Below are 25635 nucleotides of genomic sequence, written 5' to 3' on the forward strand. Positions count from 1 at the left end.
TCATGTCTCCTTTTTCATTGTCCTCTTACAGGAAGCGTGCTAATGCAATTTGTCTTTACGAACATTTTATAATGGAAAATTAACAAGGATGAGGTCCTTGAAATCGTGCACTTGGAAAACCATTGTTTAAAATTTTAAGTATCTTCTATGAATTAATGTACAAGTGACAGGGTTAAACTCTGAAATTGGTCGTAATGTGCATTGTTTTTATTTACTTTTCCTATTCATTTTATTATATTCTTAGAAAACAAAACATAACTAAAAATAGATGCATCGCACAAAAGCATGTTTAAAATTCTAATTGAAGTAGTGACCACACATTTGTTTTTTTAAATCAATGTTAATGCCCAGTACTGTGTTCACACTGGCCAATTTGCCCTTTTTATGTTATAGAAATTTTGCTTAAAAATATCAGATGTCTTCAGTTTTTACCCACAATGTAGAAAGTAGTAAAACTAGAGAAACACCATTAAATGAGACTGTCAAAACTATTGACTGACAGTATATATTTAAAGTGTTTTATCAGATACTTTTAAGACCAACATACTGTTTTTGGATTTTCCCAGCCCTTTCCCTGCTGACCCTATATATACACAAACATACAGGTAATTGCTTCACTTTCTCCCCACGAGTTCTGCAAAAACAAAGTCGTAGAATATCTGTTCAGTTTAAACCAAGATGCCCGCAAAAAATTTTGTCAAGCTCACGGAGAAAGTTAATAAACTCTGAACTGGCAGCATCAAGTTTACTCCTCACAGTGTCGATAACAAAACGAGCCTTTTCCCTTTTGTCTTGCTTCGCATCTGCTGCCTCCTTCTCTGCATCAGTTATCACCTTTTTCTCCAGCAGTTTGTCGATCAGGCTGCTGAGATTAGGTTCTGATATCCCTTCAACGAAGCAGCTTCGTGTGTTTAACAGCCTCTCCGAAGGAGGATGATTCAAAGTTCCCACTGTAGGGGAGAAAAGACACAATTTTCTTTCCCAAACACAGGTGGAGCTGCTCTCATCTTTCAGACTGAGGTTAACATCTGTGAGGATTCTTCCTAAAGACACAAGGAATGTCGTAAAGTAACTGTCGTAGTACTCATCATCAAAATCAGCTTCATTTGGTTCAACTTTAATCAGATCATCCTCAGGAACAGTGGACAGAGTGTAAACCTGCTTTGGATGCAGTTTGCAGTGAGGAGATGTATCTATGTACCTCTCATCCCCATTTAGTTTCCTCCTGGTGCGCTGTACATCACGGATCACGATGTTCCTTGGAAGCAACAACACACTGAGGATGGATCTGGGATCAGGATCAACTGGGAGTTTGTAGAAGAGCAGAACCAAAGCTTGGACTGGGTCAGGAGGAGAGTCTTTATCACTGACAATACCGTAACCAGAAAACCCTGTGAGGTTTATAACAACGTGACTTTCTGTTATCTTGTGAGGGGTAATAAACTCGATGCCCTCCTCCTTCACATGAGCGACCTGCAAGAACTGACCTCCACCTGTGGAGATGAGCTCACAGTGTGGGAGACGAAGCTGACACACAGACTGCTGCTGACATTTGATGTCAAACAGGGGTCCTGCAGGCTTCTTGTGGTGTTGGGCCAGCAGCCTCCTGTTCCAAGGGACAGTCCTGTAAAGCACGTCTCCTTCTGCCTTCATTAAAAACACCAGGCCGGTCACACTGCACTGGTACAGGCCTGGACAGGAGCACTGGAACGTGTAGTTTTCATCATCAAAATCATCAGTGATAACTGGTGTAAACTCATTTAACAGCATATCAGGTGAGCTGTTTACTTGTGTAAAGTTGTTCTTTGCACGGGGTATTTTGCTCAGTGAGACCATGCTGTGAGAACAAGGCAAGAGGCAGGATCTGCTGGACAGCCCACTAGATCCAGATGTTAATTGAAGTTCATAATCATCTGGCATGGTTTCAGACTTCATAATACTGTGTGTCACGATTTCTTCACTCTCAGGACTTGCAGTGCTGCTATCTGCTGCTGATTCGTCAACAAAAGAAGTCACAGAAAAGGAGCAGGAAGGAGGACATTTAGAGTCACTTGATTTTGGAACTCTTCTGATGTGATTAAATTTCAGCCTATCACATGGAGTGTTAGAAAGGAAGCTTCCTGTTATTTCTGTCTGCGTTTGCTTGTGTTTAACACGAGGAATTGACTGATCTTGATCAAACATCGGTTCTGAAAGTAAGTGTTTTGCCTTTTTTGTTTCATTTTGCTCGTGTTTACCATGAAGGAGTAAATCAGAGCCTTCCAACAGTCCTGTTTTGTTTGCCTTTTTTCTTCCCTTTTCCTTCATTTCATACTCTTGTGGAACATCGTTTCTTGAGAAATTAGTTAGTTCAGCCATTTCTCTTCTATTCCATGCTGGATTGTTAGACTGGTTGCTGTCATGTATCAGGGCCTTACAAGACTCACAAATGGCAACACTGTTTTCTTTTCCTTTAGTGCTCTCACTCCCAGCCCAAGTTTTCCTCCTTACATTTGTGTTTAATGGTATATCCATTTTTCTTGTACCACTGTGTTTCATCTTGTCTCGGTTTTCACTGACTACTGTCAGAATTTCTCTCATGACCTTTTTGGCTTTTGTAGTTTTCACCTGCTGGAAACAGAATAAAAAACAAAAACAAAAAAATTACAATTAAAACCCTTATAAAATAATCAGTGCTCCATGATTTCAAATAGTCCCTTAGCGTGCATCTTAATATTACAATGGTAAATGTTTCATTAACTGTAATCTTAAAAGAAATACACATCAATCTAAATCTGACACAATACTACAGCAATGTGACAGTTACAGCTGAAAGTCTGAATGGCATGTGCTGTCTTTACACTGCTTAAACTGCAAGGCAGGTATTCATTCTTCAAAGAAAACTATGTACAGTGGGGCAAAAAAGTATTTAGTCAGCCACCGATTGTGCAAGTTCCCCCACCTAAAATGATGACAGAGGTCAGTAATTTGCACCAGAGGTACACTTCAACTGTGAGAGACAGAATGTGAAAAAAAAAAAAATCCATGAATTCACATGGTAGGATTTGTAAAGAATTTATTCATAAATCAGGGTGGAAAATAAGTATTTGGTCACCTCAAACAAGGAAAATCTCTGGCTCTCACAGACCTGTAACGTCTTCTGTAAGAAGCTTTTCTGTCCCCCACTCGTTACCTGTATGAATGGCACCTGTTTGAACTCATCATCTGTATAAAAGACACCTGTCCACAGCCTCAAACAGTCAGACTCCAAACTCCGCCATGGCCAAGACCAAAGCGCTTTCGAAGGACACCAGGAAAAGTATTGTAGACCTGCACCAGACTGGGAAGAGTGAATCTACAATAGGCAAGCAGCTTGGTGTGAAAAAATCAACTGTGGGAGCAATCATCAGAAAATGGAAGACATACAAGACCACTGATAATCTCCCTCGATCTGGGGCTCCACGCAAGATCTCATCCCGTGGGGTCAAAATGATCATGAGAACGGTGAGCAAAGATCCCAGAACCACACGGGGGGACCTGGTGAATGACCTGCAGAGAGCTGGGACCAAAGTAACAAAGGTCACCATCAGTAACACACTACAACGGCAGGGAATCAAATCCCGCAGTGGCAGACGTGTTCCGCTGCTGAAGCCAGTGCATGTCCAGGCCCGTCTGAAGTTTGCCAGAGAGCACATGGATGATACAGCAGAGGATTGGGAGAATGTCATGTGGTCAGATGAAACCAAAGTAGAACTTTTTGGTATAAACTCAACTCGTCGTGTTTGGAGGAAGAAGAATACTGAGTTGCATCCCAAGAACACCATACCTACTGTGAAGCATGGGGGTGGAAACATCATGCTATGGGGCTGTTTTTATGCCAAGGGGACAGGACGACTGATCCGTGTTAAGGACAGAATGAATGGGGCCATGTATCGTGAGATTTTGAGCCCAAACCTCTTTCCATCAGTGAGGACTTTGAAGATGAAGCGAGGCTGGGTCTTCCAACATGACAATGATCCAAAACACACCGCCCGGGCAACAAAGGAGTGGCTCCGTAAGAAGCATTTGAAAGTCCTGGAGTGGCCTAGCCAGTCTCCAGACCTCAACCCCATAGAAAATCTGTGGCGGGAGTTGAAAGTCCGTGTTGCTCGGCGACAGCCCCAAAACATCACTGCTCTCGAGAAGATCTGCATGGAGGAATGGGCCAAAATACCAGCTACTGTGTGTGCAAACCTGGTAAAGACCTATAGTAAACGTTTGACCTCTGTTATTGCCAACAAAGGTTATGTTACAAAGTATTGAGTTGTATTTTTGTTATTGACCAAATACTTATTTTCCACCCTGATTTACGAATAAATTCTTTACAAATCCTACCATGTGGATTCATGGATTTTTTTTTCACATTCTGTCTCTCACAGTTGAAGTGTACCTCTGGTGCAAATTACTGACCTCTGTCATCATTTTAGGTGGGGGAACTTGCACAATCGGTGGCTGACTAAATACTTTTTTGCCCCACTGTAACTGGTTCTTGTATTTCCACAGCACAAGCCAGTCGTCAGTTTTTAAATGCAGATTTCCTCTGGTGATGACCTGTTTATGTGAATGAAGAGAAACAGTTTTGCTGTTAAATTTTCCTTTTATGTTTGTATATTAGTTTCAAGCTGTTTATTTAGCATAAAATATATTTGTACATTTGTATTTTAAGGTGCATTTTGGCTTATATTTGTGTAGAAACACCACAAAAGTCAGAAAACCCTTCAAAACTCTACCATGACAGATATTAAACTTATATGAAGAAAAATCTGTACTGTAGCTATTTCAAGGACTGGGCGATATGACTCAAAATTCATATCTCAATATTCTTAAGCTGGATGGTGATTAGGGCTGCCACAAACGATTATTTTGATAGTCGACTAGTCACCGATTATTTTTGCGATTAGTCAACTAATCAGATTTGCACCAGCATGCATCTGATCATATATAACTATCATTAGCTTACAGCTAATGCTAAGTTAATCGTGGCAGCCCTAATTGAGATATATATCATGTATTTTTAAAGCCAAGTAAGAATAAAAAAAGAGTTCAAAGTCAAAGCTGTGTCCCAGATCTCACACAGGCACTTCTATTAACATTCAGCATAGATGTACATGAAAAAATTACTCAAAAATAAATTATCAGCATGTATTAAATAATAATGCTCCATAAATAAAATAAAACAATGTTGTTTTTGTGCATAACAAAAAGCTCAAAATGTAAACTAAAAACACGCTGAACATAATAACAAAGACAGATTTCGCAGCTGTTCTGCGCAGGGCCCCGGTGCGTGGGGCTGGACGGCGTCAACACGTTAACAAGCCGTCAACGCTTTAACGACGCCGTCCAGTCCCACGCACGGAGCGATCCGCAGTAACTTGTTAACGGAGATTTGCCGCGTTAATGCAGTTATGGCGTTAATGTCATTTTAATAAGATTACCGCTTGTAAAGATGTATTTTAAAAAGGAAAACATTAGGGTCAGATTTACCAACGGCACAGGGCCTTTTCTTGTAGCTAAAGCTGCTGGATTTACTGATGAGACTTTGTGTTTGTGGCTGAAAGTTTGAACTGGAGTATTATTGCAGCTGTCCTTATTGCATACGAATTCGAGGAGAATATCTAAAAGAATCATGAAAATGTGAATTACAATGTCTGTGGCACACAACTTACTGCAAATTGCCTAAAATCCAACACTGAAAATGCACTGGTTCTCATATAGTGCTTCTCTCGCCACCTGGACACTAAGCACTTTATACAACTAGTGCCATTCACAAATTCATACAAGCACTTTTTTCTATAAGTGTGCTTTCTAACATTCAGGAACTTTGATTTGGTATCTTGCCCAAGGATACTTGGCATGCAGACTGAAGCAGCCAGGAGTAAGACTGGGCCATATCATACCGTTCACGGTAATACCGATACAATGTTGGGCAACGATAAGAAAATGAAATATGGCGATAGAATATGGGTAAAACGCGCATGCGCAGTGCCTTTGTTTTCATACGCACATGGCAGAAAAAGCATGGCGGCGACGGAGAATTAGAAGGGCGAAGGCGTATTGCTGAATGAAACGGATGAACCAAACTGGTTTGGAAAATGCTGCAACTTCAGTGGTGTGGAACCGATTTGGCTTTCGTCCGTCAGATACACAACAAAGCACACACCATAAAATCCTTTGATTTTTCTGAAAAATCGACAGAGCCCCTTATAATCCCGTGTGCCTTATGTATGAACTCCGTTTACTGATCTCAAAACGATTTTATGTGCACGGCGCTCGAAAATCTGTCAAATGTTTCAGTACGACTTTGCTAAAGTACGAAGCTGCACCGCTTGATGGATTGTTGGAGCATTACGGCTGTCGTAGGCAGGAGCCTCGCGGAGTGATACGTACTGTGCTTCAACATAATATTACCGTATTGTGTGTGTATAACCTCTTTTTAAGTTTTGTGGATATTATACATGGTTATGCTGAGGATATGTCGGCCAGTTTCCACTGGAAATGCCTTTTGGTTAAACTGTCAGCGAGGAATTTGCATTTGCACCGTTACATTTTTATATAACTTTAATGCAGATAAAAACAGCTGCTTAAGTGAAAAGCGAAAATACATTAATAGGGTTTTTTTGCACCAATAAAGTTGTGGAGTTGTAACGTATTTTGTCTCGCGTCGCAAATTTTCAAATATATATAGTGATAAATATTTTTGGCCATATTGCCCTGCTCTACGCAGGAGCAACCATCACCCTAATAGGTAGATGATCTACAGCCACTCCCAAAGGTGTAAAGTTGGTTGTACGACAAAAGGAGTGTTAAAAACGACTCACCAAAGGTCCCACAGCTATTGCCTTATCCTCGGTTCACTGCAATGAACAAAAACAAAAACCAACAAACATTAAGTCACAAAAAATAGAATAGGACATTTAGCACCAGGCTCATTATTCACAATCAAAGTACAAAATCTACTCCAAGCATATAATAATAGGACACACACACACACACACACACACACACACGTAAAAGTACACGTGTCTAGTAAATTACACACCACAGGTGAACTGTCACCTGTGGTTGTTATGACATGACACTCAAGAAAGGAGTGTCGTGTGGAGCGAGTCAAACGCACAAGTACAAATATCAGAAATAAGTGAATACCTGCAAGACACAATCAATAAAACACTCAAGCCCAGCTACATAGGCAAAACAAATACACCGCGTTCCAAATTATTATGCAAATTATATTTTTCGGTTTTTCCTAAATAGTTGATTCAAATAACAGTCAGCATAATTTTCGAGTCATCAACCATTAGACTATAATTCAAATGTTACTGAACAAAACTGCCAATGAAAACAGTATGCTTTTCAAAATAAAAAACTTGAAATGCACTGTTATTACGCACACAGAGTTTAGAAAGATTTTATAGGTTGGGCGGGCCCAAAATAGCAGCTGCTGTAGCAGTAATAATACAAATTGATTACACAGGACATTAAACACACTTTGATACGTTAATAGACACCCTAACTATTTTTAGATCTGTTATTTGTGCAAAGCAACAACTGAACAAGAATCCAATTTATTTATATTTAAAAACAGAAGGCTTGCCCAAAGTGTTGTACAGAAACAAAGGGTTAAAACACAAAATAAAACCACTGACACATAATAATATGTATATTTAGATTAGGGCTGCTCGATTATGGCAAAAATGATAATCACGATTATTTTCACTGAAATTGAGATCACGATTATTTGACGATATTTATTTAACCCTTTAAGACCTACTATAGAACCAAGTCCACCAGAGCTTATATTATTTTTTTTACATGCTGTAGTGCCATTTGTGGGAGCATTTCAAGTTGCTATACATCAATACAACTGTTATAGCCCATATTTTAATAATATGTATGCATTAAGTCCATAGTAATTACATAAATTGCAAAAAAGTGCAATAAACTACAAAAAAAATTGAAAATCGCTTTTGTTTTGTTTACATATATTTCTACTTGGAGAAATTTAAGAGGCTTATCCCTCAAAACTTTAAATACAATAAAGTTGCAAAAAAATAGTTTCCCACCACAGGAAATTTATTTTGAGTGTCTTCATAGTTTTATTTTTGGAGATACAGCAATTTTTATATACTGCAGGAAAAACAAAAAACAATCCTATGATGCAAATTTGCAAAGAAAACAGCAGGTGCATCATTTCACTGTGGGAAGTGTTACGAACAGCTGATGGATCGGCAAAGCGTGTTTCTGGAGTATTATGTTTTTGTTCCTGCAAGCGCTTTTTATGCAATTTTTGCAAAGCTATATGTGGAACGAAACCGTGACCGAGGACAAGCTGATGGCATCAGATGTAAGTACAACTCCTCCGGTTTCATATGCAAAACAAATTATTGCGCTAGCTTACGCGGTTCAGGTTCTACAGGGATTTAAAAATAGTTACACAAAACGGAGCGTGCTGCTCTGACCGGCTTTAAATGGTTAACAATGACTTTAAAAAAATAATATAAAATAGTGTGCAACACCACTGAAGTTTGTTTTTTTTTTAACTCTCTTTTCAACCAACGGCAGTCACTCTCCAAATAACTTCTGCTTAGCTTTCCGAGCTTCCCTCGGGTCCTCTTAATCAGCGGTCTCCAACCTTTTTTGCGCCACGGACCAGTTTATGCCCGACAATATTTTCACGGACCGGCCTTTAAGGTGTCGCGGATAAATTAGGGAGGGGCTAATAATCGGCTCAGTCATTTTTAATGATCGTTGAAAGCCCAGATCGTAATCGTGATTAAAATTCGATTAATTGAGCAGCCCTAATTTAGATACATAATAATATGTACATAAACATCTGAACAACATCTGAACATTTCCAGTAGTCTTAACATTTCAAAAGAAACCTGCAATTTGTCTTTCTTCCACTTTTGCTCACTTCTGCTCTCCTACACTGACGCCTGACTGTTCGGGTGGACTCATTTAACAAGGGCTAAGGAATACATTTTGGGCGTCTGGTTTTTAATGTGGCCACAGAAAAAATTGATCCCCGTTGTCTTTGCTTACTGATTGTTTTTAGTCTTGACAATCCACATTGCTGGCATTGCAACATGTTGGTGGGTAGATCTGGATTTACCAGGGGTAAGTGCAGCCACTCAGCCTCTACTCAATGTGGCCATAGAAGTAGGTGCAGATGTGTCACAGGTTAATCTGGCTGTAGGCTGTGGCACTTGGCTGACTCGACTCAATTTGAGTGCACACAAAATAAGCTGCACGCTTTAGTTGTGAAGCAAAAACGCTGAAATCTGAGTAATAAACCTTACGAGGGGACGATAACAACGACAAGATTCTCCCGATCGTTTACTCTTGCTGTCCCGTGAACAGCATCAGCGGGGTGTTGATTGCCTTGCGCATGAGAAGATCACCCGGTAAACGCGACATTTTTGACATTTTGTTGTTCCACAGCTACAAGGCTGACGGAGTGTGTTTGAGATAACCTCACAAATGTCACAGATGACACATTTGGCGTTTGGTGCCATCAGCGTTTTTAGAAGCAGAAACTACAGACTACTGCGAGCCACTTTAAACCGAAACTCTGAACCCAACAGTGTTCCAGATTAACTGGCTTTGGTTGAACAGATGTGTGGTAGACTTGCTTTCCTCAGATTTCAGCGTTTTTGCTTCACAACTAAAGCGTACAGTTTACTTTGTGTGCACTCAAATTGAGTCGAGTCAACCAGCGCCAGCTCTGGCCAAGTGCCACAGCCTACAGCCAGATTAACTTGTGACACACATCTGCACCACGTTTGATATCGTTCCGTGCACAATACATTTATAACTTCCACTGTTGTCTGTTAATGTGTCTTGGAAATAAACATCTGAACTAAATGAAATGGTATTATGTATTTATTATTGGCCTACATTAGTAAGAAATGCCAAATTATCCACACAAAGTCATAGGAATCGCCACTCCTGTTTTCCATCATGATTTTAATATTTTTGCCCATAAAAACATCTTGAACAAATGTATGACACTAATATTTCGCTAGTGTTGTAACATCACATGTCGTTAGCGTAGTCTGTGTCTTTTCTCTGCAAATGAACATTTTCAGCCAATATAGGTAAGTCACCAACATGGCTGGAGAGAGTTAGATGTTATATACAGTCTGGATAAATGTGGCTAATCTAATAAACATTTGTAAAGAGATGGCAGTTACTGCAAAATTACAGCATATGATCTTCAAATTGGAGCCCATCTACTGACTATCACATAGCAGCTGGAGCAGTCTCCAATGGAGGTCAGTCCACTACTGCCACCTGTGGCCAAGTACCATAGCCTACTATTAGATTAACTTGTGACACATCTGCACCTGCTGCTATGATCACATTGAGTAGAGGCTGAGTGGCTGCACTTACCCCTGGTACATCCAAATCTACCCACAAACATGCTGAAAGACGCAATGCCAACAATTTTGACCCGTACTGTGTGAATCCACTCAGAATTGTCAAAAAAACTGCAATAAAACAATAGCAACTTTATTTTCCATTAGATAAACATGTAGAACAGACATACTGTGTTCTATGTAAGTAGCGAGTAACTGTTTGAAATGTCCGATTTATTTTATAAATAATTGCTATCAGACAAACAAAATAACATAATAAACCCTGTCAGCCGCAGTATTGCTTTCTGTTTTAACACTAAAGCAGTAGAGACGAGCTGTTTGCATGTGCGTTGAATTCTAGCGTCATTAACCAGGCTAGCTGTTAGCTTATAGCTCACGCTAGCTAACCAGCGAGCAGTTAAAAAGACAGCTGAAGCTGCACAAAACACCCACAAACTTATCTCACTACAACGTAGCGCCGAAAATATGACTCGCAGCTCGAGCTCGACACAGCTGCTGTAACATCAGACTGACATCCAGCTAACCACAGCTAAAAAGATATTTAGAGAAAACTTACCATTTCCTCAGGTTACACGAGCTGAGTTTTTTCACGCTGAAAAGTTGTTGTTTTGGCTCTCACTGAACACACAGCTGTTCTTTTGTGCTGCTTTTAAGCAAAACATTCTTTGTATGCGAGGCCATAGGTGTTCATCCTCTTCAGCTCTAGCGTAGACTCTGCCATCATATTTCTTCCTTCTGTGTGTCCGCTACTTTGAAACACTTGGGCCGCTTTGCCCGCCACGATTTCAAACTGGTCATGTGACTGCATGGCCACATCTCATTGGTAAAAAAGTTACGGAAAACTCCACTGACGTCATGTTATCTACGGAGCCCCGCAGGGGACATGGGAGAAAAAAAAATTAAGACGGACTTTTGCGAGATCTCGCAAAACAAACTCGGGATCTCGCAAAAATCTGTACCATAGACCTCCAAATCAGCACTGAAACCTTAGAAACAACCACAGCGATGGAGGACACACACCCATTTGAGCGATTCATAGATTTTTACTTTGAGCTTGGACTAAACTATAAAGACATTAAAACTGTGCTTTGCAGTAGACACAGTTTTCATATAAGCGAAAGACATCTGAAGAGAGTTCTTAGCGCAAGGGGACACACTCGCCACAAAGCGTACTCTGACCTGGCCGTCTTGGTTGAATTTGTATACAACCAATTGCAGTACTCTGGGCAGCTTCACGGATACCGATGGATGTACGCTAAATGCAGGGAACATGGACTACGCGTGAGGAAAGAGGATGTGCGCTTGGTTTTGAAGGAGCTGGATCCCCGAGGCGTCGCACTGAGGCAAGCAAGACGTTTCAGGCGAAGGAACTATTTTTCAAAAGGGCCGAATTTCATCTGGCACATGGACTCCTACGACAAACTGAAGCCATATGGCATCTGTATCAATGGTAGTATTGACGGTTTCTCGAGAAAAATAATCTGGCTTAATGCGTACACAACAAATAGTAATCCGAAAGTGATCGCGGGTATTACATAGAAGCGGTGCAGCGTTTAAAGGGCTGCCCTAGAGTTGTGAGGGGCGATCTTGGAACTGAAAATGGCCATATTAGAGGCTTTCAGCGTTTCCTTGTGCCCGTGGCTCCTAACGACACCCTTGAGAGTTACTTGGAGGGAGCAAGTACCGCCAATCAAAGGATTGAATACTGGTGGCGTTTTCTTCGCAGCCAGTGTCTGGAGTTCTGGTTATCCTTATTTGCAGACATCAGAGACAACGGGTACTTTGATGGTGGGTTTCTGGACAAAAACCTCCTTCAGTTTTGTTGCATGGGACTCATCCAGGTGAGTTAATAAAATATGTTTTGTTGCGTGTATGGATGCATGCATGCGTGTGTGAGTGAGAGATAAAGGAAACCTAGGAAGTGATAGAGAGGTAATACACGAAGTATTGTGAGAGATGAGACCTGTGCCAGGTTTAGGGAATGGAGAGACTTGCAGGAAGAAAGAGACAAGACAGGGAGAAGCGGTTGAGAGGAGCAGAGAGTAAATGAAATGAAAAATTGTGTAAATACTATAATTTAGGTTTAAGCAATCGGCCGCCTTAAGGAAGAGCTCAACAACCAAGACTACAGTAACATCTATGTTGAAGATGTTGACATGGCATATGAAAATTTCTTATCTATAATATTAACTATTTACAATTTGGAATTATTTCGATTGTGATATCAAAATAACTTACAAATACAAAATACAATGATCAGTGACATAAAACAAATTGATTATTATGAGGTGAGTAGATGAGCCAAGCAGGTAGTAATAAGACTAATAGTACTAATGTAAGATAACACAGCATAACAGTAACCGTAGTTAGTGTGTGAAACACTTGTACAGATGACATTAGGTAAAGTACATGATTACAAAATGCACATGATTGTTTAAAAATAATAAATTGCATAAATATAAAAAACCTTCCTCTCAGTGAGTGAGTTGTCTCATCGTGATTTGCGTATATGTACAGTGGGGCAAAAAAGTATTTAGTCAGCCACCGATTGTGCAAGTTCCCCCACTTAAAATGATGACAGAGGTCAGTAATTTGCACCAGAGGTACACTTCAACTGTGAGAGACAGAATGTGAAAAAAAAATCCATGAATCCACATGGTAGGATTTGTAAAGAATTTATTTGTAAATCAGGGTGGAAAATAAGTATTTGGTCAATAACAAAAATACAACTCAATACTTTGTAACATAACCTTTGTTGGCAATAACAGAGGTCAAACGTTTACTATAGGTCTTTACCAGGTTTGCACACACAGTAGCTGGTATTTTGGCCCATTCCTCCATGCAGATCTTCTCGAGAGCAGTGATGTTTTGGGGCTGTCGCCGAGCAACACGGACTTTCAACTCCCGCCACAGATTTTCTATGGGGTTGAGGTCTGGAGACTGGCTAGGCCACTCCAGGACTTTCAAATGCTTCTTACGGAGCCACTCCTTTGTTGCCCGGGCGGTGTGTTTTGGATCATTGTCATGTTGGAAGACCCAGCCTCGTTTCATCTTCAAAGTTCTCACTGATGGAAGGAGGTTTTGGCTCAAAATCTCACGATACATGGCCCCATTCATTCTGTCCTTAACACGGATCAGTCGTCCTGTCCCCTTGGCAGAAAAACAGCCCCATAGCATGATGTTTCCACCCCCATGCTTCACAGTAGGTATGGTGTTCTTGGGATGCAACTCAGTATTCTTCTTCCTCCAAACACGACGAGTTGAGTTTATACCAAAAAGTTCTACTTTGGTTTCATCTGACCACATGACATTCTCCCAATCCTCTGCTGTATCATCCATGTGCTCTCTGGCAAACTTCAGACGGGCCTGGACATGCACTGGCTTCAGCAGCGGAACACGTCTGGCACTGCGGGATTTGATTCCCTGCCGTTGTAGTGTGTTACTGATGGTGACCTTTGTTACTTTGGTCCCAGCTCTCTGCAGGTCATTCACCAGGTCCCCCCGTGTGGTTCTGGGATCTTTGCTCACTGTTCTCATGATCATTTTGACCCCACGGGATGAGATCTTGCGTGGAGCCCCAGATCGAGGGAGATTATCAGTGGTCTTGTATGTCTTCCATTTTCTGATGATTGCTCCCACAGTTGATTTTTTCACACCAAGCTGCTTGCCTATTGTAGATTCACTCTTCCCAGTCTGGTGCAGGTCTACAATACTTTTCCTGGTGTCCTTCGAAAGCTCTTTGGTCTTGGCCATGGCGGAGTTTGGAGTCTGACTGTTTGAGGCTGTGGACAGGTGTCTTTTATACAGATGATGAGTTCAAACAGGTGCCATTCATACAGGTAACGAGTGGGGGACAGAAAAGCTTCTTACAGAAGACGTTACAGGTCTGTGAGAGCCAGAGATTTTCCATGTTTGAGGTGACCAAATACTTATTTTCCACCCTGATTTATGAATAAATTCTTTACAAATCCTACCATGTGGATTCATGGATTTTTTTTTTTTCACATTCTGTCTCTCACAGTTGAAGTGTACCTCTGGTGCAAATTACTGACCTCTGTCATCATTTTAGGTGGGGGAACTTGCACAATCGGTGGCTGACTAAATACTTTTTTGCCCCACTGTATATACGTACATTTCTTAAATTTCTGTATTCTTTTTAACAGGATGAGCTGGATGACACTGCACAGGTTTGGAATACACACTCCATCAGGCCATCAACAAACATCAATATCCCCAGTGGTCGACCTAATGTAATGTATACATTACCTGAGCTCTACGGGACAAGAGACTTCCTTTGCCCCACTGAAGAAGAACATGTTGAAATGTGTAAAACTGAGTGTGTTTTTCAACTGACCAAACCATGTGACCCCGATGTATATGAACTGTGCAATATCATCATGACTGAGTCCCATCTGACTCCACCAACAGACTCATATCAGGCTGTGAACTTGTACATGCATTTAAGAGAGAACATCATGGCATTAGTGTAAATTGCATACACTGCAGCAGAGAACATCTCTCAAAATTGACCTGTGCTATATGTGAGAAAGCTAACTTCTGGATGTTAAACAGACTGTAAACTGTAAGCTTTCTAGTACACAGTCATTTATGAGAATATCTTATATAGAAATATTTATTGTTGTGTTCCAGGAGGGTCAGTGAACTAAAGTAGTCTCTGCCTGTTAATGATATTCTGAGTGTTCTTTAGCACAAAAACATTGTAATGTCTTGTCAAATGTTATCAAGTTCTATGTCTATGTGTATTACTTCGAATTACTTTAACTGTGTATTTGGCTTGATACATGGATCAAAACATAAGACACATCTTAATTTAATGTTTTAGGAGTTTTAATGTACAGTGTTTACTCAGATAATGGTGGTTTATGTTGAGTATTTTGTAATAATTTTTAAATGGTGAGTTGGTTTTTATTTACACCATCTCTATTTGTTAATGATGGGAATGTTTAGTTGTTGATGTTGGCTAGAATACTGTTTAAAATCGAAGAGATATGATATTATGCCTTGTTGCTTTATATATATTATAACGCCAACTGTCACATTGGCAGGCTACATGAAATGGTACTAAGGGGCATCATAATCTGAGAGGGGGCACCTTGGCATTTTTCTGAACTCAAGTTTCTCTGGCTAAAAATATAATTATTTCATGTCATTTTTGCTTCTTTTTTTTTTTTTTAACTATTTATTCTGATTCCAGAAGAGCTTTAGTTTTTTAATGTTGGTTAAACAAAACTGAAAAAAGAAAGAACTAAATAGAGACCTTTTGAACTCTTAGAATTTCTAACAGATATAAACATTCTTTTTTTGTCACTGAATTTATCTGAAGCTTATTTTATCAGCTGAATAACAAATTCTTTGCACCCACCTGTTCTGTTGATGAACAGCAATTTCATTCGAATGCTATTTTTGCAAAACTCACCACTTCTGAAAGGATGATATGTGTTGTTGAACTACCGGACAAATAAACTGAAATCTAATCAATTTCTAATTTTTTTTTTGGACTATGTAGTACAGACAACTAAAAAATTGCAAATGACAAAAGCATATCGACAACGTCTGTGTATTGACTGCCTGTGTTCCCAGGCACTTTAATTTCAGAGAAGGGTAGACAGAAGTGCATAATCTGTCAAAAAATGTAGCAATACTTTATAATTAACCATATATACTATTTAATCTAATTAGAAATCCTGGCCTACAATCTTGTTTATCCAAGAAACTGTTAAATCTGATTATCATTGCTTGTTAATTTGTAATTATATAAGACAGTATAAAGAATTGTGAATCATCTGTATGTCACATTATGGCAAAGTCCTTTCAAAAAAAATAACTTGTGATGGCAATATGATTTTTAACAAAACAACTAGTAAACATTTTGGAAGCTAATCAAGGGAAAATAGGACTTATTGTTACAAGATGTTTATAGGCCACATCAGCTTTAAGAATTTGTAAACAGGATCTTATCATTAACTTTCAATAACTTCTTTCGCAACCATAGTGACATTATTTACTAATATTAATGGACTTTTCACCCTAAAATCAAATTTACACATTTTTCTGTTCGCTAGCTGTAGTATTCCTTAATCCACATTGTTTTAGTGTGAGTTGCCCAATTTTAGAGATATTGACTGTACAAGCCTACCCTTCTCTTGTTTCACATGGTACTTAATGCTTAGTAGCAATGTCTTTATGTAGACCTTATGTAGCTTCATGTAGTTTTTCAACAAGGAAGAGATCTCTACAGCTAATATCTCCCAAAACTAGGCAACTCACGACAAAACATTCTAGATGGATAAACAGCAAGCCAATGTGTGTCACTGCGGGGTATGCAGGTGTGTTGAGAGAACGTACCCAAAAGCAGACAAGGAGAGAGAGAACAAAAATACACCTCTTTATTTTCAGCCTACATGTCTCACTTACAAGAGTAAAAAGACATATTACAGTGGAATTCCACAGGTTTTTATCATATCTTGATGTACTTCTTACTACTTAAAATGTTGTATTATTGCTGCAAAAAAATCAAGTTTTAAACAAACAAGAGATGAATTCTGATTAATAGAAATCGAGCAAGTGTTTCACAGTACTGTAAGTTATTTCTTTTAAGATCCAAAAGAATATTACAGAAAATAACACACATGCTTAAATTTTGTCCAAGCAGGAATGCATGATCAGCTTTTTTAAAATCAGAACTATGCAAGTTACTGAATTTGATTATTATTAATAAATTTCCATATTTTGTCACACTTAAACCATATCAACCACAACTGTCCATGGTCTTACCCGTCTGAGATCCTCACTGTTGACATAATTCAGGGTTATCACGACTGTGTCATCACCATCTGCTCTGACAAGCTCCTCTTCAGGATTCCATACAACCGTATCCGCTTCGTCTATGTGTGGAAAACGGAATTCCAAATCTTCTGGAAGTTTGTCCCGGGACTCTAGTTTGAAGGATTTGTTAGGAACTATACTGGTCAGATCAATAATTTCAGAGCAGTGGTCAGGGAAATCATGATCACTTGAGTCAGTCTGCTGCCGTTGTCCCACGACAGTGTTTTTAATGTCTGTTGGGGTTGAATGCATATGATGGGATTTTCCTGGACTTTGTGTTGTCACTGCCTCACAGAGTGATTTCAGATTTTTTTGGATTGTGTTCCATCTGGAATTGTGAATCTGTGAACCATCTGGAAATGTGAATCTGTGAACCAGAAAACAAGCACTTGAATAAGACAACTCTTTATTGCAGTTACAGTCATACCTAGTACAATAGTACAACAAAATTAGAAAATGTCGCATGTCACCGAGCACTACTAAACACAACAAAATACAGTAACTTTAAAGTGATCATTATTTGTAATAATAACTTTCTTATTTTAACAAACCTGTTTGCCAGTGTCACTGTCAGATGAATCCCCATGTTCAAGTAGGTCTGGGACAAAATCATCTGTCTCACTGTCAAATCCAAGTAATGTCACCGGTGAATCTTCTTCAGTTATGCTGACAGAAAAATCCTCTTCAGACGAGGACTGAACTGTTAACGGTGTTTCATCTTTCGTGCAAATGTAAAATCTCAGGAGCTTCAATTTGGTTTGTTCATAAAGTTTGCCAACAGTGTCATCTAAAGCAATCGGATTTCTTTTAAAATCACAGACATCAATGACAAAATCTTCAACTCTCCCTTTTGGCGAGTACCCATCTGGAAAAAACAGGTCCTTTCCCATTTCCAAAATCTTAGCTACAGTTGTAGTTTTTTCCACAGTTGCATGTCTTGTTCCTCCACCATTTCTGGTTCTCACTTGACGGTATTCATTACTGCTTAAATGAAGCCATCCGATTTCTATTTTTCTGCAGGTCTTCTCTCCTGCAGTATTTCTCTGTCTTGCCATCCCTTCACTTTGCTTGTGGAACACACCTGATGAACCACACAGCACTCCTTTGGTTTTTGATCTTACTTTCCGTGCCGCAATTTTATCTCTTAGGTTCTGCAGAAGAGTCTCTTTATCTGTGCTGTACTTAGTTTGTTGACAGAAGGACTGGACAGCTACTCTGTCACCATATGTCCTTATGTATTTTGCCATTTGTCCATCAGTCATGACGGACAGCACCGCCTTATCCACCTGCAGACATAAAACATTAGAGAAATGCTATTAATATACTTTTATTCTAGGAAGCCACACTAGCACACATGGAACACTAACTGTATTAGAATAGAGTTCTTAATCACTGTTCATGATCATTATCAAAAGTTACTCTGTCAACTTCTGTCTTATTACTTTACTGTTGCTGTGTTAGTATTAGTATAGTAATAGTAGTAGATATATATATACTACGTTACTAAAAAATATTTTGCTAGTAAGGTATAAGTAAGGTAAGTTCCACCAAGTATTTTGTGCCATGGTGTCCATGTTACCATGGTAATGGCACAGCCAGATAACAACATCCAAATTCATGGGCTGCAACCTCTTTTTTTTAAAACTTTATTTATCACATTGTCCAAATTCATGGGCTGCATCCTCCTGAGGACGCTTTTGTAGACCGATTATGTCACAGCGATGCGCCGAAGGCTATCCAATTTCGTAGACTCCTTTTTTTTTATTTGCACAGAAATGTACAACAATTATGGCAATCTCTACAAAGATTCTATTTTAAATTCGTAAACTCCTCCGAATGCAGTGGACAAATGCGTCCTCCTTTTCACATTTTTTTTTTTTTTAAATTATTGAACTTTATTAAGAAACAGTATACAGAACATGTATACAACCAGAACAAAATTAACATATGCCAGGGGGTGTAATACAAAGAATTACAAACATTCACTTTTCACCGAATTTGAAGGATGGGTCGGGTGTGTGCTTCGTGGCCCACCATATCCCAGAATTCAAAGTGCGGCCCAGCCAAACTCCAGTTTCCAGTAATGGCGGCCGTTAATAAGTTTTTAAATGACCGTTATTAATCTTTCTGGGTCACAAAATAAACTTTTAGCACATTTCAGGGGAGAACGTGGGTGTATAAACTTGAAATATCTGCTCGGTTTATCAAGATATCGCATATTTGCAAAAGTGCTTCGACGTTTTCCTTGATGTCTGTTACCCACCGCTCGATAGGTAGCCGAGAGCTCAAGGGTCACTAAAGCCGCCGAGAACAGCGGCTTTTATTATTTTCAGATCACCACGGACTTTTGCTACTCAGGCTAAACGTAATATATAAAACACTTAGACAACCTAAAAATGTTAATATTTGGCTTTTTTCAGTGTTTCATTTGTTCGTGAGTAAAACGGTTTGGCTGAGATTAAAGTTATTAGATTAAATTCGATAAAATAAAACTTTATTAATCCCCCGGGTGTTTAGTTTAGCATGTAGCCCGCTCCTCTTACCACTGTGGTGGCAGATTTCTTTTCTCATGTATTGATCACATATTTTAACCATATCACTTTAGTATAGTAAGAGCAATCCTCATTCAAGGAACATGTTGGATCTATCTTGCAACAAAGTCAAAAAGTTGTACTTCCTCAGTTATCACAGTTTATGTGTCTACTTTGGATGAACCTTAGAATGAGGAGTTAGTGTATCAAGCAAAGCATGCACTGACACCACTTTCATCTTGAAAGACACAGCTCAGTCACAAAAAGAAAGAATGTTTGAATTATGCAGGTAAAATAATAAAATTGAGTTAGTTTATCCCAGCTTGGAGAGATTGTAAGTTTATTCTAGGTTGCACCGAAAGTCCAGGAGCTTGTCAGTTTATCCAAACTGGGCATGGTGTCTACATACATTTTACTCATCTCTGGGATCCTGAATCCTGGAAGACCGTGTCCCTGGTAGTTGGTGCATTTGTAAGTTGGACTTTAATTCTGATTTTCCTTTTTCAGATTAAACAAACACAAATAAAATAATAATAAAGCTTTCCATTTGGGCATGCAGCCTCTAACTCGCCCCATGCTGACTGTTGCAAAAGCACCAGTTTAACTAAGAATTTTATTTTGGTTTAACACATTTTTACACACACACATAAATGCACACACGCACAGACCTTGAAAAACAGTTGTCTAAAAAGTGGCATTTTTTGTCAAAAAAGTTGTTTTGTCCAAAAAACAAAACTCAACTGTAAGGTTAATTCAGCTGCTCAGTGGTTAGTGCTTCTATTGTGGTCAGAAGAGACATTATGTCTGTGGAGAACGGTAATAATGCTGGAGGTCAAGATCAGTAATGTCTTCTTTCCTTGAGTCATGTGCCTGGCTAAATTAATTCTTAATACTCATACTCACCCTTGTCATAGTTTAATTGACTCAGGAACAGAAAAGCATTGTATAGATCAGAGAACTTGACCTTCCCTTAATTTCTCTGAGAGAGCCATTGGAAGTCCACCTTAAACGGCACCAGACTCTCTGACATAACCCACTGTATGAAACCCATTTCATTCTCATTATCAGGCAACCATAGTGAAAAATTTGGTCCTTAATTTTCTGTGTGGGTCAGAGTGTGACCCCATAAACGACTTCCCTAAACCTGCTGGTCTGGAAGTCCAGCAGTTCATCTAAACAAAAGGCACTTAGACTAAACAGATATAGATGTGTTTATCCTACCATGAAACAATAAGAGAAGGTACGACCTCTCCCATGCTCCCAGGATGTGGGTGTGAATGCCAGAACACTCTGGAATGCACACAAAGTCTTTCCAGACTATTAAGGATCAAACCTCTACCAACATGACATTGATTATAAAACTCTAAGGATATATGAGTAGATATTTCTAAGCATAAATGACAATCCAATAATATAAATCTAACAACACTCAGAGCTCAATCCATTTTAACTTGCAAGGGCAGCCAGTCAGGTCAGCATCTTGGAGATACAAACTCCCCACCTGACCCCAGCCAACATCAAATTCCAGCCTTCCTGCGCAGTCTTTTGTTCAGTGAACACACAAGCACCCCATTGTAAAACCCCTATGGTGTGTCATAAAAGTTAAAGGCACTGTGTATGCAACTGTGAGTGTATCTGTGCTTGTATACGTGACTTCCTGGTTACAACCGTTTAACAACGTCTCTAGTCATACTTTGGTAAATGATGATTTGTGGTGTATTTTTTTATTGATCACTCTCACACAAATATTTTACAGCAGTTCACAATAAGAAATAATAAAAGACAAAATCCAGCCACCAATTTCAGAAAAAAAGTTCAATTACAACTATAACCATCTCTGATTTAACGCTGAAAAAAGGATTAAAAAAGATTTGAAAACACAAAAGCAGCGCTAACTTTAAATGTATGCCCAATGAGATAAAATCATCTCAAGGTCTTGTTTATTCATATTTATATTCAAAAGAAATGATCCATTTTTTTTGGTACGATTTTCAATGATACGTTCTACTGTTTTGACAAAGCGATTGCTAGGTTCATTAATTTTTCCACTTGACATGAATCTGACATGTTCTCAAAGAGGACACACCTGTTGCCACACTTTTGAATTATTTCCTTCAGAGCAGGTTGGCAGCGATGCAGAAAATCCTCCAGGCTCATTCGTGCGCGCTGCAAGTCATCACCTCGGGTGAACAGTATAACAGTTTTTTCTCTAACTTTGCTCCCAAAAGCTCTTTCTAATTTTTTTAGTATGTCTCTCTCACCATCTGTAAATCTGCTCGCATGCATCACAAGTACAAACACACAAGGTTTTGACTCGCAAAGCTGTTTGCACCTTTTTACATGTTTTTCTCTAACTGATGATGGCATTTCATCATCAAAGATGTCTGGAGTATCAATCACACGTACATGTACGCCATTTATTTCTCTTTGTTCCACCTGACATTCTCTGGTGACTGAAGATGAACTGGATGTGGACAGGAAAGCTTCCTTCCTAAGAATAGAGTTTGCACTTGCACTCTTTCCAGTGCCTGCCATTCCCACCAGAACAAGGTTCACATTGGTGATGGTGCACTTTCCTGCATTGTTGAAGAAGAAAAAGAACATATTATATACTGAAAATGAAAAATGTTATTCTTTTAATTGGTTTAAAAACATGCATGCACTGCTATGATCAGAATGTTCACAAAAACTTTAGCACAGATTTTTGTAATTAATACTTATGCAAGTTTGAAAACATTTCCCACTTTTTGAAGTCATCATAGGGTCCTCGTAGGTCGTGTTGCTAAATCTGCCACCTGAATAGAAAGGCCAAATAAGAGAATTTGTAAGTATCCATTAAATCTTTCAGTTCTTTCTTAATTAATTAAACACCCTTGAGTGAACATTGGTTCTGTGTTGTCATACCGAGGAAAGATTGTGCCTTACCTTTCATATCCGTTTGATGTTGTGACCCAGGGTTGTAAGCAGGTCTGTAGTTTAGTAATAACAAGTGAATATGTATTACTTTACAAACCAAAACCTACCATTTGTACTAATGTACACTGTAAAATCACCTTAATGTTCTTATTATGAGAATATCAAATCCCAAATAATCAGTCAGTATACATTTCTGGTTTTTGAACCTTACCTCATATTTGTCTCATCTTTCATTTTCACCAGATCGTTCAGCTGAGTGAAAAACTGCAGCATGGTGTAGCATTTGAATGGGTAATCTGAAGTAGTTCTGATCCCAGGCAGCACAACTATGAACTCATCTTTAGGTTTTCCAGTGACCTCCTTCAGATTTCCTATCTGCTGCCACACATGATCTAGTGAAAACTCATTCTCCACCATCAACACACACATGTCAGGGACCGGATTCTCCAGAAACAACTCTTTTATGGCATTATTTGTGTCTGATATACATGTGAACACAAACTTGTCATCTTGATAAATCTCTCGGTTTTTATGAGCCCCTGTTTCAGAGAGCTTAATCGCGTCTTTCCCCAGGATGATGGTAATCAGGGATTTTTTCAGATAATCCACATTTCCCAGAAGAACAACTGAAATCTTGTCTGTGAACAAAAAAATAGAAAGAAATATTTTTCCTCTGATACTGTCATAAACCACAAACTTATGTAAACACATTTCTTAAACATTGACAGTGTGTGTGAGACACAAAATAAAAAAAATAAAAAAAAAGATTATAAGAAAGACTTACTGTGAGACATGGCCCTCAATACAATGCAGAAATCTGGAAGAGACAAGCTGTGTGTATCTGCTGGCTGTGCTGCTCTCTGTCTGCATTATATAGAACTAAACCTGCCACGCCTCCCGTATGCAATATGCAAATGCTGCAGGTGTGTCAGCTTTGGATCTATAAATAAACACTAAGTTTCCCTTCATTTTTCCATTTCTCACCTGTGAAGAAACAACAGTTAGAGAAAGTATGGCTTCATTTTCACAAGGTAAGCAACAGATTTAATTTGTTCGGTATATAGTTAATTTCCTATTAAGTGAAAACTGATTTATTTACACACTGAGCTATTTAGATACTCTGACCAAAAAAAAGAAACTATATGTCTCACAATTTCTGTTGCAGGTCCTGATTTGAGAATTGTGATGATTGGAAAAACTGGTGTGGGCAAGAGTGCTGTCGGAAACACCATCCTGGGAGGAGAATATTTCAGATCTGAACCCAGTGCAGAGTCAGTTACTGCGACTTGTACAAAAGAAGTGATGCGGTGGGGTAATAGAGTAATTAGTGTAGTAGACACACCAGGGATCCTGGACACAGCAAAATCTCCAGAATTCATAAAAAGAGAAATTGTGAAATGTGTTGAAGTCTCCTGCCCAGGCCCCCATGTGTTCCTGCTGGTCATCCAAGTCGGTCGATTCACCAAAGAGGAGAAAAATGCTGTGGAAGCCCTGCAGGAGCTGTTTGGTCCACAGGCTAACCACTACATGATTGTGTTGTTCACACGTGGTCGTGAACTTGGAACCAAGACCATACAGCAGTATGTACGTGAATCCACACCAGATCTACAGCAAGTCATCCAAAGATGTGGAAACAGGTTTCACCGTTTCGAAAACCATAGCAGTGACAGACAGCAGGTGGTGGAGCTCATCAGGAAGATTGATAACATGGTGGAAGCAAACGGGGGCACATGCTACACAAATGAAATGTACAGAGAGGTCGAGGCTGCACAGACCAGTGGACATGGAGTATTTAATTACATATTCCTCGCTCTACTGCAGCAACGTATCATGGAGTTTCTTTACATTCTTGGGAGAGATTAGATTACTGTAGTAAATCATATAAACATTAGAATGCGTGTAGTTAAAACAGGACAGCATCTTTGCATCAAAATGTAACATCTGACAGAAAACATTTTATGTGTAGACAGCTGTGTAGCATTAATTCTCTTTGATTTTCCAGAAAAAAATCTAATGAAATGTCCTTGGGTGCTGATGAAGAAAAAAATGGTTTTAAAAATTGTAATAATGATCATAAGAAAGGTGTCGGTGCCATTAAGAAAATGTTTCTTGTACCTGCTTTAAATGCTGTAGTTGGCTTTTATTCATGGTGGTGTGATTCGTGTGAACAAAGTTTTGTGGCCTTTAAGTTTCTTTGTTAATGAAATGTGTTTGCCTTAATGCTTGATTTTGATTTTATCTCAAACATGAATATGAAATAAAAAACAATATATAGCTAATCATCAAATGTGAAAAGTTTTTTATTGCAAATTAAACAAAATAGCAAATAAAGATCTTGAAGATCTTGAAAATTATATCAGTATATTTCTAAATCCACGTTTTTAGATTCCACCAAATAATAAGAAAGAAAGAAAATATCACCCCAATACACTAGCAAAATTGTATAAATGGATAAAGCATAACAAACTGATCAGAAAGGATGTCACTTGTTATTTAATAAAAGATTGTCCCAGCAAATTTCACACACACACACACACACACACACACACACACACACACACACACACACACACACACCTCTATATATGTATATACACAGAGAAAAAACATTAAATCTGAAGATGTGGCCCAATGTTTGACTAGTACTGCCTGTATACAGTGTTGGGAAGGTTACTTTTAAAATGTACTGAATACATGATTACACACAAGCCATTACGTTACTCAATGAGAGAAATGTATTCTCAATACTTTGGATTACATAATATATTGTCATGGTTTTTACAACTGCATGAATGTACTATCACTTTGTAATTTATTACTATTGCTGAAGATTATTCGCCATAGCGAACAGAACTGTAAACACAACTCACTGCTTTACACCCAATTTCCAAATGATCAACACAATCCTAGAAAAACTATACACATTTATGGCTATTTTGCCAACT

The 25635-nt window shown here is 38.9% G+C and overlaps 2 protein-coding genes and 1 pseudogene across 3 annotated transcripts; 1 reads left to right on the forward strand and 2 right to left on the reverse strand.

The window, feature by feature from the left end:
* Nucleotides 1–630: 630 nt before the first annotated feature.
* LOC113029728 (NACHT, LRR and PYD domains-containing protein 1a-like) lies at nucleotides 631–2013 on the reverse strand. Its single transcript, XM_026180721.1, has one exon. The coding sequence runs from the start codon at nucleotides 1933–1935 to the stop codon at nucleotides 664–666; it is 1272 nt and encodes a 423-aa protein (XP_026036506.1). The 5' UTR covers nucleotides 1936–2013; the 3' UTR covers nucleotides 631–663.
* Nucleotides 2014–21608: 19595 nt separating this feature from the next.
* LOC113029682 (GTPase IMAP family member 1-like) lies at nucleotides 21609–23522 on the reverse strand. 2 transcript variants are annotated; one of them, XM_026180656.1, is made up of 5 exons: nucleotides 23475–23522; nucleotides 22902–23328; nucleotides 22700–22743; nucleotides 22519–22569; nucleotides 21609–22350 (listed from the first exon to the last, which is right to left on the reverse strand). In XM_026180656.1, exons 1-5 carry the CDS (start codon nucleotides 23482–23484, stop codon nucleotides 21779–21781), a joined length of 1104 nt encoding a protein of 367 aa, XP_026036441.1. In that variant the 5' UTR covers nucleotides 23485–23522; the 3' UTR covers nucleotides 21609–21778. The 2 variants fall into 2 exon arrangements, with proteins under 2 accessions (XP_026036441.1, XP_026036442.1); XM_026180657.1 differs by lacking the exon at nucleotides 22519–22569.
* Nucleotides 23523–23598: 76 nt separating this feature from the next.
* On the forward strand, nucleotides 23599–24902 carry LOC113029684 (GTPase IMAP family member 4-like; annotated as a pseudogene).
* The last annotated feature ends 733 nt before the right edge of the window (nucleotides 24903–25635 follow it).

Source organism: Astatotilapia calliptera, chromosome 9, assembly GCF_900246225.1.
Source record: "Astatotilapia calliptera chromosome 9, fAstCal1.2, whole genome shotgun sequence".
Classification (NCBI taxonomy): Eukaryota; Metazoa; Chordata; class Actinopteri; order Cichliformes; family Cichlidae; genus Astatotilapia; species Astatotilapia calliptera.

Bases quoted from the DNA above. Each gene is read 5' to 3' on its own strand.
- LOC113029682 (XM_026180656.1), bottom strand. The intron at 22,570-22,699 runs GTAAGGCACAAT...CTTTCTATTCAG, and splicing joins ACATCAAACGGATATGAAAG to GTGGCAGATTTAGCAACACG. The intron at 22,351-22,518 runs GTGGGAAATGTT...TCAACAATGCAG, and splicing joins CCCTATGATGACTTCAAAAA to GAAAGTGCACCATCACCAAT.
- LOC113029728 (XM_026180721.1), bottom strand. From the start codon at position 1,935: ATGAAGTCTGAAACCATGCCAGATGATTATGAACTTCAATTAACATCT.